This window comes from Sus scrofa, chromosome 8 (genome assembly GCF_000003025.6).
Source record: "Sus scrofa isolate TJ Tabasco breed Duroc chromosome 8, Sscrofa11.1, whole genome shotgun sequence".
NCBI lineage: Eukaryota > Metazoa > Chordata > Mammalia > Artiodactyla > Suidae > Sus > Sus scrofa.
The window spans coordinates 86,674,995-86,690,695 of NC_010450.4; the positions used below are offsets into that span (position 1 = coordinate 86,674,995).

Below are 15,701 nucleotides of genomic sequence, written 5' to 3' on the forward strand. Positions count from 1 at the left end.
TGGTATGCAGTTGGCTGAATCTTCTGATGCAGAATCTGCAGATAATAAATGGTCATCTCTGGGACTTGAGCACATCTGTGGATTTGGGTATCTGCCACGGGTCATGGAACCAATCCCCCATGGATACCGACACCACAGGATGACAGCAGGTACTGAAAGTCACAGAACTACATTCTAGTAGAGCTGTATTGTTCCATTTAACTTATTTAAGGATTTTTCACATTTGGATGACAAACCCTTTGGAAGGTGATCTAAATCTTTTGAGGCCATGGAACTTAGTTTAATACTATCTAGAGAACTCTCTACTTGTAGGATAATATTTTGGATTCCTTCATGGATATACACACCCCATCCTTGGGCAGGCCCTCTCCCTAAAAGTGTAGGTAGAGCCTCATATATAAGGGAAATGAGTCTCTGGTTCTCCTCTAGTTATATAGCCACTCTTCACTCCTATTTCAGGAAATAAATTGAAAATAAGTGCATTATTTCCATTGCTGTGTTCTGAACTTTACGTAAATTGATGGTGGAAAATCTTAATACATAGTTAACCATACTTTGTATTTATTTAATACTAACTGGACTTAACACATCTTGCAAGGACTCCCTTTCTGAAATGTTCTGTATTTGGAATGTCCAAGTGAACTAGACATATTTGAATGAGTCTAGGTGACAATGTTTCTGAAAGTAAACTACTACTTCATGAGATAAATCTTTTTTAAATTTTATGGAAACCTTCTTGCCTGACAAATGTTTTGTATGTGAATTTTTTTCCAAAGATTTATTAAAGTTTTTTTTTAACTTTCTTAGTTGCAGATTCATTTTAACTTTTAACATTTGGTTAAACTCCATGAGCCTGCAGTGGTACAATCTGCCAGCTCACTGCTCCTTGCTGTGGATGTACCCTCTGGGGATGTACCAGGGCTGATAAGTTTAACCAAAACATAACTACAAAGTTGCATACTAGATCCCATGCAGAGACAAAGCATAGAGTCTCCTTTCATAACAAGATGGTGGAGTTCCCATCATGGCGCAGTGGTTAACGAATTCGACTAGGAACCATGAGGTTGCAGGTTCGATACCTGACCTTGCTCGGTGGGTTGAGGATCCACTGTTGCCGTGAGCTGTAGTGTAGGTCACAGATGTGGCTTGGATCCCACGTTGCTGTGGCTCTGGCGCAGGCTGGTGGCTACAGCTCCGATTAGACCCCTAGCCTGGGAACCTTCATATGCCGCAAGAACAGCCCTTGAAAAGGCAAAAAGACAAACATAGTAATAATAACAAGATGGCTTTTTCTTTTTACCACCCTAATCTGACTTTATTGTTTAAGATGATTTAAGTTTTATCCTTTTCTCTACTAAAGAAGAAGAATATATTTTGCTTTTTGTTTTAGTTGGCCTATTTTAGAAGCTTTCTAACTTGATCAGGCTATAGTTGTTTCCTTTTTCTTGAACATTTTTTAAGGTAGCCTTGCTTCCATTGGTCATTCCTCTAGGAATATACATGTTACTAGAACTAGGAGCTTTTTTGAAGTGTCAGTGCACATTTGCAAGAGACAGAAGATGAAACTGCTTACATGTCAGAATTAACCACTAGCAATGAATTTAATGTACCTTAGAAATTTAGAATACTAATTTAGAAAACTAATTGTTTTCAGCAAAAAACTATTGAAAACATAAATATACTCTAAGCATCTGTAAAGCTTTTCGGTTGTGGCTATATTTTTAACTTCTTCAGGCTTTAGAGGTGAACTATCATATGGCCAGCATCATATAACTACTTAAATCTCATGTACAGAATTTATTTAAACCTAATAATAGCGTTTCTACTAGCATTTCTACATAAACTTTAATGATCTCTTCCCAAATTATAGCTTCTGTTTCCATACTCTGATACCTATGAGGAATTTAGGAAATAAAATTGTCCCTAATCTTACAGGTCAGATGAAGTAGGCTGATGGAAGAGAAAATGTTTTTTTTGAATGCATTTGGAGTTTATAGAGATCCAAATGCATGGAAGAGCAGTGGTAGTTTTAGAGAAAATGGGTAATGGATAATTTAATAAATGATCTTTTAACACCTAACATAGTATCTTACCACATATTTTGTATTTGCTAAATGAATACAATTTTATTTGGAAGTAATTTAAAGTTTAAATTACTTAGACTAAACATTTGCTAAGCCATCTATAGATAATATAGAAAATTTAAAACAAAAAAAAAGCAAGTTTTACAACTGATTTCAATACATTACTTTAGCTTTTGTCATCACTTCTCAATGCCCTCTCCCATTATATGGTAATTCAGTCCTAAGGCCAACATAAAGTCCTTGTTATAGTAAATATCTTTAAATATCATTCATCTCTGTGATTTTGTTTTTCAGATAGAGTACCTAAGAGGCAGTTAAGTCATTCTTCCAATTCTTAACCTTTCATGTATTCAAATTCTCTTTTTTTTTCTTTTTTTTTTGCCATTTCTTGGGCCGCTCTCGGGGCATATGGAGGTTCCCAGGCTAGGGGTTGAATTGGAGCCGTAGCCGCCAGCCCACGCCAGAGCCACAGCAACACTGGATCCGAGCCATGTCTGCGACCTACACCACAGCTCACGGCAACGCCAGATCTTTTAACCCACCGAGCAAGGCCAGGGATTGAACCCACAACCTCATGGTTCCTAGTCAGATTTGCTAACCACTGAGCCACGACGGCAACTCCAAATTCTCTATTCTTGCATGATTTGCAGATGATCTCAACAACTAAATATCTGATCGGTGCTGGTAATTTTGATTATATCAACATTGAGGAAATATCTGATGACAACCACTAGAGGGTGTTAACTCAAGATAAGGAAAAACAAAATTATTGAGGAAAGTAAAGAAAGACTGCATTCTAAATAATTAAGATCAATTTTGCCTTTTTCTGCACTATAAAATTAATTCCAGAATATATAATTCATCTTTCACTTTTCCTTTGGGAAAGGGACTAGATCAGAGGGAAGTATAATTGGACAGGAATGTAAATGTGATTTCATAAACTGGTTGGGATTGCCTGCTTAGATGATTTTGGTTACTTCCCCACTAATTGTTGTTAAACGTACAATTCCAAAAATCCCTAAAGTTTTTTCATGTTTGACATCAAAACTCATCTGGCAGCCAAATCCGATTTCCCTAAAAGGATATATATATGGTCCTTGTTTATCATACTTAGTATTAAATTCTTATATTTTGCTACAAAAAAGTTAGTTTTTGATTACAAGTGCAGCCCTGAGCTGTATATGAGTATTAGTATATGAGTACCTATTGGTATATGAGTCATATTTTATGAAATTGTGCAACACCTGATCCCAAGAGCTCCAGATGAGGGATTGTGCGAGCTATGTTAATTTAATCTAAGTAACATCCAAAGTGAATTTATATAAAGAGAACAAATTTTGGATGGAGTACTAGTTATCAGTGTTGAGGGAAGTTCTCCTGGGAGGCCTTGAGGAAAGGGGGTATGCTGATTTTCCCTGCCTGTCATTCCACCAGCATTGAGAGCTAGGAGGTATTGAAGAAAAATATCCTCAGCACTGGCTGAAACTGTAAGGAGGGCTTTATTCAGGACTGTTGCAATTAGAGGCCAAGACTGTCACAGTAGGGGAGAGAGATTGATCCAACTCTAGATACAGTGAAGACACCTAGAGATTTATGGTCACTGAGTAGAGTGGGAGCTGGTAGATAGAAAATTACTAAGGAGACATCAAAGGTAGAGGATTGCTATGCAGATTTTGCAGGATTCTTGCTGAAGGCAGGCAGGGTGATGAGATTCTGAGGGTAGGGGATTTCGCTCTAATTTGAGTTAGCTGGATTATTACTAAAATGGGACTCTGCAGGCTGAAGACTGAGCCCAGGATGAGGCCTAGTCAAAAAGAGGTTCTCAGAATTTGGCTCGAGTTTGGTCAAGGAGAGTATCAGAAGCTTGGCACAGACCCTGTGCACACTGTTTACCACCTGAATTTCTAATGTAGAAATTGATATCCAGTAAATAATTGCCATAATGAAAAAATGTGTAGACCTAGTTTATCATTCGTATGACAAGCAGGTGGGGCATGTATTTCATGGTTTTGGGGTAGCCATTGGGAAAATAAATGTGAGATGAATTGTCTGTCCATGATGCTTTTGTAGCAAGGTATCATAAGAAGGAACTTAACCAGTGTCCAAACAGCAATAGAAGAGAATAAATATTATATATTAGGTACCTCACTGGGTTGGAAAAGCTAATTGCTTCTGTACCCTGAATGGTAGAAAAGGTTCAAAATTTTCTTTTTGAGGTGTGGGAGGTAGAAGGGGAAGCCTGGTTAAGACCTCTCTACCAAGTGTTAAGCCAAAGGGACCCAGCCCTGCAGCAATACCTGGGTATAGCATTCCCAGTGCAGTCTTACTTTCATTGCTTTCAAAGTAGCCTCCTATAAGAGAGGCAGGGCCCTGGAAGGAAAGAAAGCTTGCTGTGAGAATTTGGTCTAGAAAAGAGCTTGATTGTGATCCCTAGCATATGGAACTGAAGCATACAGACAAAAAAGACTGCTGAGGGAATTGTACTGCCCAAGGAATGTGAGCTTGGCCTTCAAACAGTGGGCACTGAACTCAAACCAGCAAGAAGTGGACTGTTTTCACAACTCCCATGAAGGGAACACTCCCAAACTTGAGTCCCTATGCGGAATGGATAAGGAATAACCTTTCAGATTATGAGAGCCGTGGAGGGCAGTGAGTAAGGGAAGTCCTTTGCCAGAGATTAGAATCAGGGTCTTGTCAAGGAACTTTGTCCCCTATCAGAAGAATATCTTCACTCTCTCTCCAGGAGTATTCCACAGTTGCTTTGAATTGATGTGTTTCCCTTTATTCCATTTGCCAAGTTGAGAGTTTTTATTTGGGTATCCTATCCCCACTACAGCATTATGAACAAGCAGAGCAAACAATCTGTCATCAATTTAGAGGTGATCAGGCTGTTAAAAGCCACATCTACAACTGACAGAATACTCGAGATCTTGGATTTTTAGTTAAATCAATAGTTGGACAAGGAAAGGTTAAGTATGTTCCAGGTGTGGGAAGGTTGGGCACAGATATTTAGCAAAAGAGGGCTGTGGCTGAGGCTGTGAGGTGTCCCCTTTATCCTCTGACTGCTTCCCTAACAGCTGTAGCTGAATGTGGCTTCCAGCAGGAACTACATTTCTCAGCAACTCTTGCATCCAGATCTAACTAAATCTCCACATGCTCAGAGTGCGAGCAGACGAGCCATTCCTATGCAGGCTCAAGCCATAAACCCCTGCTTATGTGCATCATACATTTTTCTGCAAATTAGAATGGTGATAATTAATGTGAATTGGCAGCCATAGTTGAAAGCGGCAGATGCATTCCCAGCTCACAAAACCTACTAGTTTACAATGCTCACTTTCGAACCACTAGTTGGAAGGGAAACATATTCTTTATCACTGTATCTCTTGTTACGAGAGCTTAGCTTAAGCTAAAAATACAACCACCTTTCCCATGATAATCTTGGATGTTTTTCTTTGAATTTTTATTTTTAAGTTAATGTTTAATATCCTATATTTGTTTTAATAAAAATAGTATCCCCTTAAACATCCAATAAATGGTACTTAGATATGCTTCTTATCCTGTGGCTTTGAACATCCCTGGATACACCAATGTATATCCTAGTTACCTAGGAAACTGTATCAAAACATGCAATTTTTGAAATAGCAAAGCATAACTGCAACAATTTTAAAGATTTGAAAATTCGGTCACAAAGGGATGCACGATGTTTGTAGTAGGACTGTTATTTATTCATACAGCTAAACTCATCAAATCTTATACCAATACAAACATAGGATTATTTCATGATTAGCTTACATTTAACAACCATAAACTATATTAATGGATCTCTTTTCCTAGTTAACATTTTCACATTATTTTGACATTGATTTCCTTACCAAATAGAATCTACAAACTAAGTTTAAAAAAAAAAAAACCTGTCGAATGACTAAAACTCTGCAAACTAGTACTTGGGTTTACAGAAAATTCTGGGAGAAGTAGTGAGATAAAATACTAAGAAAGCATTAATTAGTATACATGTCAAACTCCCATTTTATTCATGATTCTGATACTAATACACTCTTAATTTTTGCAAAGTTGATGCTCTGGGCGCTACAAATAAACCTGAGACTAAACTTTATTCTCTTCCAGGTATGGTTTACACAAGGTTAGCCAAACTTAATCCATTTTCTTATATACCCCCTTCCCCCGGAAATCTAACCTGTGCCAGAGATAACACAAATCTGGAGTAAAAACATTTGAAGTTGGTTAAGAAGGTACTTAGCAAGTACTTTTCCCACCCTATTTCTATTTCTCCTCAAAAATTTCTACTTCAGAAACACAGTTTAGCTCATCTTTTCAGATAACCAAGTGGGTTATTTTGTGCAAAAAAAATTTTAACAACACATCTTCCCCAATTTGACATTTCAGTTTCAAGGAAAAATCTTCATTTTTATAGCCTCAATTTTCAATTGATTAAAGAGAAACCAAATATTCTATCTTATTACTAAATATAACAAATAAGCCCTAATGGAGAAAGTGTCTTATTTTGGTTAAGTTTCAACAGTTGAGAGTTCAGGTTACTCTCCTAGATGATTAACACTTGGAATTACTTTTTATAAATGTGAAAGCAGTTTTTTCTTTAGGGGAAGGAAAACAAGAAGAAAGCAAATGGAAAAGAGGCACACAATGGTGGACAGGGTATAGAAAGCTGTGCATTCAGTACATGATTTTGGTCACTTTCTCACAACGTGGTGGTTATTTTCTTATATCTTTAACTATGCCTATAATAAAAGACAGTGCTAAGCCTATAAAAGCAAATTTGATAAAACATTCATTTTCAAGTTTCATAAATATATGCAATTCTAATTATAAAGTCTCTACAATACATTTGCACATTTTCATAGACTAACATAATACACAAACTCATGGAAGTCTTCTGTTAGGATCTTAATTTTGCCTAGATCTGACATTATCTTCATAAATACTCAGTGAAGCCACAAACAAAACTATTATAACTTTTGGAATCTAAGTTTTAAAGAAAAAAGATCAGCAGCAATTCCATAAGACATAAGGGATATCAATCCCTTACTTTCTTTTGCTTTTTGTGTCAGTCGTTTGAAAAACACTAGAAGCTGACATGAGGTTTTCTATGTATTGTCCAAGTACTTGATTTTCTGATTTTAGCTTCAGATTTTCTTCCTTAACCGCATCTACTCTTGCAGAGAGATCTATATCAAAAATAAAAACACATTATCAATAAAATGATGGCAATGACTCCAAATTATAAAATGCTTATTAAGATTCATTCTTCAAAGAAACAGCACAATCCTTAAACTTTGTTTTTTCACACTATTTTAGAAGTTAAACTGAGTACAAATCAATACCCAAAACTCCTAAAAAGGGATTTTATATTAGACTAAATGTTATTCTTTATAATAAGTGTTTTTTTGTTAAGTAGTTAATTCTTACAATGGTTATTTTTAAGAAGTACTATTTTTTAAGATGTGAATTTTGATTCATATCTTAAAACCATGTCTTTCCTAGAAATGTTTCTAAGAAAATGTAGTAGATGAACATAACTGGATACACATACTTGATCATTTTGTAGTTTTAAACTTGCAAGAAATTCAAAAGAGCAGGTCTTGATGATTAAAAAAAAAAAAAAGATATTACATTCAGTCATTTTGACTGCGTTCTAAGAGACAGGCACTGTTCTAGAGGCAACAGTAATAAAGAATGGCCCTGCTCTTACAGAAATTACATTCTAATGCGTATGTGGGCACTTGTGCATTTAGGGGGCTCAGGATGGGGGTCAGGAGATAAAACAAGAAGGGTAAGGGTCCAGGAAGCAAAAAGGAAGTTGTCCTTTTAAATAGTATAGTCAGAGATGGCTATTTTGATTAAGGAAATTTCACCAGGGACCTAAAGAAGTGAAGGAATCAGCCACATAGACGTGCAAATGACCAAGAGAAAAGATTCAAACACCTGGGGGCAGCAACTAAGATCCTCAGTAGAAGCCTGCTGAATGAACAGCAAGGAGGCTGCAGTGTCTGAGGTACAAAGTGTGAGTCAGAGTGCAGTGGGACTCTGAAAGGTGAAAAGGAATTGAGACTTCAGAGAGTAACCTTAAAATGGGAAGCCAGTGAAGTGACACGATCTGCTCAATCAGATTTCAAAACAAACACCACCACCTCTTAATTTCATTAAAAACCAAGAGATGTTTCTGGGGTAGAATTAATTTTATGGAAGATGTTTAGAAAATGAAAAAACAGATCAATCCCCTTTACACTGTTTTTATTTCTATATACACTTTATTAGGATTTAGTAACAATGCAGGGCCTTAAAAGGGGTCTCATGTTAGGCCTTAGAGATAAAAACATGATTTGACTTCCTTATTGAAACATCTGTTCTTTAAAATCACCAGCCAAAACCATAAGCAGGAGGGAAAGAAGCTATTGAAGTAGACTTTGAAGTTGATAGTTTAAAAAATTGTGACAATAACAGTGACACAAATGCTTACAGTTTCAATTACTTGGATGTTAGTCAAGAGAACTACAAAATGCAAGCTCACCTTCAAGTGTGTGTTGGAGTTCCAACACCTGATTAATAAGTCGTGTTTTTTCCTCCAGTTCCACCTGATTTTCAGCATCAACTGCTGTAATAAAAAGGTTCATATTTACTATTAATATTAGCTACCATTTGTGTAGTAGAGCATAAAAGATCTGCAAAACTTTTATATTCATTGTCTTACTTATACAAGAGCCGGTGAAGTAAAAGTTACATCCCACATCACAGATGAGGACACCAAGGTGAAGGTCAAATGTTCTGCTAGCATTCACAGTTAAGGCATGGAAGCTGCCCTAAATCTTTTCTGGAACTATGTGGGATTATAAATAAGTAAACTAGCCAAGATCCAAGTCTTCTAAATATTGATTCTCTGCTCTTTCCATTGCTTAATAAAGCAATGTATGTTCCACAAAACCAGGAACATACATCAAGGAAAATGAAGAACATACCATCCATGTCAGCATTCATCATCTTCGGTGACAAACTTTTGGGCCTTGAATACAAAATTCTTGATGAATGGTCTGCAATAAGAAAAAGTTAGAAACACAGACACATAGAGCAACGTTTTTCAACATGCTTGTTTTTCAAAAGAAGTGACCCAGGAGGGCCCTATCACGTGCTTTACTAAGACTAAATACTCAGTGGGTACATAGGCAAAGGAAATGTACAAATACAAAGAGAAGTATTAAGTAAACAAGAGAAAATACTGAGTTTCTTGCATAATAAAATACCACTGTATACTTCTTAAAACATTCTAAAAGATAACAATCAATGCTAGTAAAGTTACAGAAAAACACAAAATATTGGTCACAAATTTTAAATATGTAAGTAATCTTTTTGGAAAGCAGTATAGTAATAAGCAAGATTCACAAAAACATTTAAACATTTTTAACAAAGTAATTTTACTCTTGGAAAATTTAGCCTAAGGAAAAATTATAAAGGAAAAAAACATCCACAAAAATCTTTCTTCAACCTTATTTATAAACCAGAAAAATAACATAAATTGGAGCCTGGTTAAATATAGTTGCCATTTCTAATGGAGTGGCTACTAAAAATACAACTATAATAACACAGAAGACTCTCTTTGACATTATAAATTCACTGATGTAAATTATGTGAAAAATCCTAAGTATGGATAACAAAAACACAGCAAAGTGAAAAAAGCTCTTACATTAAGGATGGGAGTGAGGAAAACATATCTCTTTAAAAATACTCTTCATTATTAAAGTGTTATTTTATACATAACACTTTTTAAAAATAAAATTTAAAAAATACTAGGTATCTGAAACACTAATATGATTAAATGAAAAATGTCCACTTGTTACCTCCTGGTTATGGTTAAAACAATTATGAAGTGAATAAGTAAATAAATGTTAACATTTTATTGATTCTATAAAAGGGTCCAAAATATTAGAGCACCAAATTCCTGTGGAACATGTTCTGCTCTGCACACATGCAGTGTGCTCAAAATTTATTAAATAATGTTACCAAATTACTGCAGACAGATCTGTTAGCCAGTCTACTCACTGAAGCAACTTAGACTTGTCAGTGTTGTTTATTCTTGCAACAAGAATTTATTGAGCACCTACTGTACCCAAAGCATTGTTAAGCCTCCACATGCTTAACAGTAGAATCCAAACCTATTGAACAAGGCTGTCTATATATAAGAACTCCAATCACAATGGAAAGAATAATGGGTGTATTGTATATCCACTCACATCTTCAGTTAATATAACTGTGTGACACTTCAGATACTAGCGTGAACATAGAGCCAGAATGCTCAGTGTACACATGTATAAACTACCTCTCTGAATAATTTATCACTCAGTCTAAGAAAGATACTAAACTTCCTTCACATGTGGCATTATTCAAGAATTAACTAGCTACAAATGGTATAAAAATAATGCTTAATAAATCTACCCTAGTCTTCTAGCAATTTATCCAGCATTAGTGCTGCTCTCCCTCATTTTTTCACATGGTTTTAATTCTTAGGTTCTTTGTACTACAGAGAAACTTTTAGCTACTCATTAGCTGGATTCAGATGCACACACACACCTGACACTTGAACAGGACTTTGAACTATGTGAGTCCACTTATACTTGAATTTTTTTCAGTAAATAATACTATAGTACTCCACAACCTGCAGTTGGTTTAATCTGCAGATGCAGAACTGCATATATGGATGGCTGACTGTACAAGTTTTATTGTGGATTTTCAATTGTACAGAGGGTCAGCACCTCTAACCCCTGTGTTCAGGGATCAGCGATACAAATGTGTATGTGAATATATAAATACACATCTACAAAAATCCAAATAGACTAATCACAAAAATTGTTTCAAAAAAATTTTCTTTAAGTTATTCAATCCTTTGTGGTATTCCAAGACCACACTTCAAAAATTACTCCTCTCCAGAGTTCCCATTATGGCTCAGCAGGTTAAGAACCGACTAGTATCTATGAGGATGTGGATTTGAGCCCTGGCCTTGCTCAGTGGGTTAAGGGCCCAGAGTTGCCCATGGGCTGTGATATAGGTTGCAGATGGGGCTTGGATTAGATCTGGTGTTGCTGTGGCTCTGGTGTAGGCCAGCAGCTGCAGCTCCTATTTGACCCCTAGCCTGGAAACCTCCATATGCTTCGGGTGCGGCCCTAAAAAAGAAAAGAAATTATTCCTCTCCTCATCAATGTGTCTTTGCAACTGAAGAGGTAGTGTGTAAGCAGTGAAAACTTTATTTAGCACTTTCCCAGAGAAGCGCACTTTCATACCACTTCAACTACTGACCTAGCTAAAGTCTGGAAGGGATGACAGTAGTGACAGCCAAAAGCAAAAGTAATTGATCTTGGGAATGCTCAGCAACAGTAGACTTCGACTTGGCTATTTCTTCTGCAAACATAATATGGATATCTGCTGTTTTTTGAAAGTTCACTTTATGCCATGTCACATGTATGAGAGACCTATATTTGTACCTGTTTTTGCTAAACAAAAGAAATCTGACGATTTTGCTTTCATGAAAAGATGCAGAAAGCAAAATAGCATTAAGCACTTGTTTCAGTTGTCAGAGGCAGTGCTCACTCTGAGCAGAGAGAGTGACACCACCAAGCTCCTTCCCCAGAACTACACTCAGCATCAAACCGCCATAGCGTTGAACTATGCATATCTGTGCTTTAACTCTGTTTATTTCATGCATTTGGTAGCAAAATGTGTCCTAACTGCTTCATCACTTTATACCATTTCAGCTTACAAAAGGTTTCATGGGCTCTAAGTTCATATCTGAAAGGGAAACCTGGGAGTTCCCATCATGGCTCAGTGGTTAACGAACCCGACTAGGGACCATGAGGTTGTGGGTTCGATCCCTGGCCTTGCTCAGTTAAGGATCCGGCGTAGCACCTCCATATGCCGAGGGAGCGGCCCAAGAAGTGGCAAAAAGACAAAAAATAAATAAAGGGGAAACCTGCATATTAAATGCTTCAAATTTTTAATATCCAATCTTTTTTAAATTTTATTTATTTATTTATTTTTATGGCTGCACCCACGGCATATGGAAGTTTCTGGGCCAAGGACTGAATTAGAGCCACAGCTTTGACCTATGCCACAGCTGTGGCAATGCCGGATCCTTTAATGCACTGCAAAGGTTAGGGATTGAACCCTGGTCTCTGCAGCAACCCAAGCCACTACAGTCAGGTTCTTAATCTGTGCCACAGGGGGAACTCAATATCCAGTCTTTTATGAATACGGCTGAAAAAGGATTTTCATGGCAGCTGGGAAGTTACATGATACACAAGTCAAAGCAACAGATAATCAGAAAATCAATGCCCTCGACTGTGAAATTAGATTTAGCATAGAATGGTTATACTTTTGCCCAAAAGTCTTCTATAAAACCAAAGTCCTCCATACTGACCAATGTGGTAGCTAAGGAAAAAAGAAGACAGTTTCTGAAATTTTGGCCACATATAACCCAAACAATAGCAAATCTGCCCAGAGCTTATCAACAGTTTGACATTATGAAAAAGTAAAAGAAAAAAAGTTGAACAGGGTGGAGGGGGCTCATTAGAGGAAAAATTACTGTTGGCATCAAAAGGTTTGTTGAGGAGTTCCCGTCATGGCTCAGTGGTTAACAAATTCGACTAGGAACCATGAGGTTTCAGGTTCGATCCCTGGCCTTGCTCAGTGGGTTAAGGATCTGGCTTTGCCGTGAGCTGTGGTGTAGGTCGCAGATGCGGCTCAGATCCCGAGTTGCTGTGGCTCTGGCGCAGGCCGGTGGCTACAGCTCTGATTAGACCCCTAGCCTGGGAACCTCCATATGCCGCGGGAGTGGCCCAAGAAATGGCAAAAAGACAAAAAAAAAAGTTTGTTGAGTTCTTTATATCAAAGTATTTTAGCCATGGATTTTATTTTCTTTAAAACAGGATCAGTTCTCAAACTTTGCAGTGCCTGTGTTAGCAAGTACTTACTATATCATAAACATGATAGAAGACTGCATTTTTCAACGACAAAATTCTTTTTCTTAATCTGTAGTTGCTCTCATATCAATCTGATTCCACATCAAATGTGCTTTTATGAGTTCATCTTGGGAGTTCTCTTGCGGTGCAGAGGGTTAAGGATCTGGCACTGTCAATGCAGCAGCTCAGGTCACTGCTGCGGCACAAGTTCAGTCCCTGGCCCAGGAACTTCCACATGCTGTGGGTACGGCTCCCCCTCCCCCAAAAAAAGGAGTTCATTTTCATCTCCTTCTATACATAAATGCAAATCTGAAAAGAGTGAGAATCCAGACCAAACTATCAAGTGTGGGAACAATGAAACAAATGTGGGATAGTAAAAATAATCTGTTTAACTGAAATCTGCCTTAGCTCCAAAATGGATACAGTTGTCTGGGATTCCTTGACTCTGACCTAAGATGAGGTCAGATTTCATAAAACTTTTCTCAAAAATCACAGTAAATTTTGGTGACCATCTTCATCTAGCCTTAGTGGAAGAGAATCTAGAATTAGTTTGATAATTTAAGGCCAGGAAGTGGAAGTATAGAGAAAACAAGGATTAGCAAGTGTGGCAAGCATCAATAATAGGCCCATCTTCTATGCCCACACACCCAGCTGTGACCAAGGACCAGCATCTTATGGAATACCCCTCTACCTTCTTCTCCTGTACTCCCAAGAGTACCAGGACATCCCTCTTCACAAGAGGCAGTTTAAATATGGTGATTAAGAACTCGGATTTAGATAACCTGGATTCAAATCCTAGCTCTGCTATTTATAAACTCTGGACCATTAGGTAACCATTAACATCTCAGCCTGTCTCTTCTTTTGTATAATGAACTTAGTAACAACAGTACCTCATAGTTTCCTTGAGATTTTTGTGAGTTGATACATATAATGTGCTTGCAACAATACACAGAAGGTATTCAGTAATGTAAGCTATTCTCTACCTTTTAGCTCTATTTCAGGCTACAAAAAGAATTTTAGAAAAATCACCTAGTCCAATTGCCTCATTTTACTAATAAACCTAGGCCAAGATGATACTAATAACGGTTTACCAAGATCATTAGCAGAAGTTACCGACAACCAAGACTACAGTCAATGTCCCAGTCTAGTTTTTGTTCCACCACAGCACCACAGGTAAGCTTACATCTGAGACCTGAGATTTTGAGACTTCCCAGTCCAACCTCAACCACCCAACTTTTCTGCATCTAAAACTCATTTTTATCATGTTATCCCCTTACTAGTAAACTAATAAGACTACTAAAATAACATCACTATGCATTAATATACTAAATTCTTTACATCTGTTACTGATTCATCAAATCAACAAGACATTGATTGCAATTTACAAATGTGAACAATCAAGAATTTGAACTCAGGTCTAACATGAAGTCCCTGCTTTTTCCCGATGCAATGGAAGACACATTAATACGACCCTAAACTAAATGTGCCAAACATTCTGCAAAGTTTGATGTCAAATTCCTTTGATATTTCTATTATCTAAGCAACTGAAGGCAAATTTCATTCCCTTCAAGCTGCATCTACTTTCAGCAACGCTTGTTCAGATCCCTTCAGATTGACTTGTTGTGGTTAGGTAAGTCTAATTTTAAATTCCATCAGGTTAAGGAATTGATCATAAACTAGATCCCCAGCGTGGCTAGCTATACTGAGTTTAATCAATGAGTAAGTATAGGCACAGAATACACAGGCATAGCTTTGGAGCCTCAGGTACAGATACAGTGTTGGGAAAAGAGCACAGCATCTGTCCTTAAAACTATTACGTCATAGTACTGGAACAAAACACTGAACAACAAAAGTCTTCCCTTTCAGGAATGTCTCCGGTTTCTCCTTTCCAACCCTAACTCCCCCGAACTTGTCCAGCAGGACCCTGAAGAGTAGCCCATTGAAACATCAAGCCAATGGCTGGTTTCAGCCCCTGAAAGGATGTCGCCAGCCCTTGTTTTACCGCTCCCTCGCTTCCCTCCCCGCGCCTCGGCGTCCTCTCCCCCATCGCTGCAGAGCAGCCGCGGTCAAGTCCAGGCGTGCCTGGTCTCATCCCACCCGAACGCCCCTCCAGCGGTCCCATTTCAGGCCAGGATTTGGACAGAGGCCTTGGACTCAGGAGCTGCGGGGAAAGGTCCGCCCCAGGGAAGGAGGGTGGCCCCCAACAAAGGAACCTCTGGGCCCAATAATGAGACGATGAGAAAAAGGTTGCGCAGGGGTTTGCAGGGAGCCAGGCCCCAGTCGACCGGCAGATGCCCCGGCCGTAAGATGCTCTTCCCAAGTCCCCGAAGCGCCAGGCGGCATCCAGCCCGCCCCGCCCTCCAGGCCCTCGGCGATACCGAGGCCCCAACGCCAGCAGCCCGGGGTTAGGCCCTCCGCGGCCCACGACGGCCCTCACCTGCCGTTAGAGGCGCCGGCAGGGGGAGGGATCGGGAGGACGCCTCAGGCCGGGATACTTGGGTCGACTGGCACTAGCAGCCCCGCCCTCTCTGCCCACAGAGCGTGCGCCGAGGCGGGAGGCCCGCCCCGTCTCGCCCCCGTCGTCAGCCAATCCCCACTCAAGAAGTCACGCCTGCGCATTCGCTGCCCGACGCCCCAG

At 38.6% G+C, this 15,701-nt stretch overlaps 1 protein-coding gene and 1 long non-coding RNA gene across 2 annotated transcripts; both read right to left on the minus strand.

Moving 5' to 3' along the window:
* Window positions 5,788–15,697, minus strand: SCOC (short coiled-coil protein). Its single transcript, XM_003357017.4, is given in 5 exon segments — window positions 5,788–7,288; window positions 8,632–8,715; window positions 9,077–9,148; window positions 15,501–15,639; window positions 15,641–15,697. Coding segments are annotated over 5 exon segments (480 nt in total). The 5' UTR covers window positions 15,683–15,697; the 3' UTR covers window positions 5,788–7,145.
* Window positions 13,076–15,496, minus strand: LOC110262150. The gene is made up of 2 exons (XR_002346763.1): window positions 15,442–15,496; window positions 13,076–13,586 (listed from the first exon to the last, which is right to left on the minus strand). It is a non-coding gene; the product is annotated as an uncharacterized LOC110262150 (long non-coding RNA).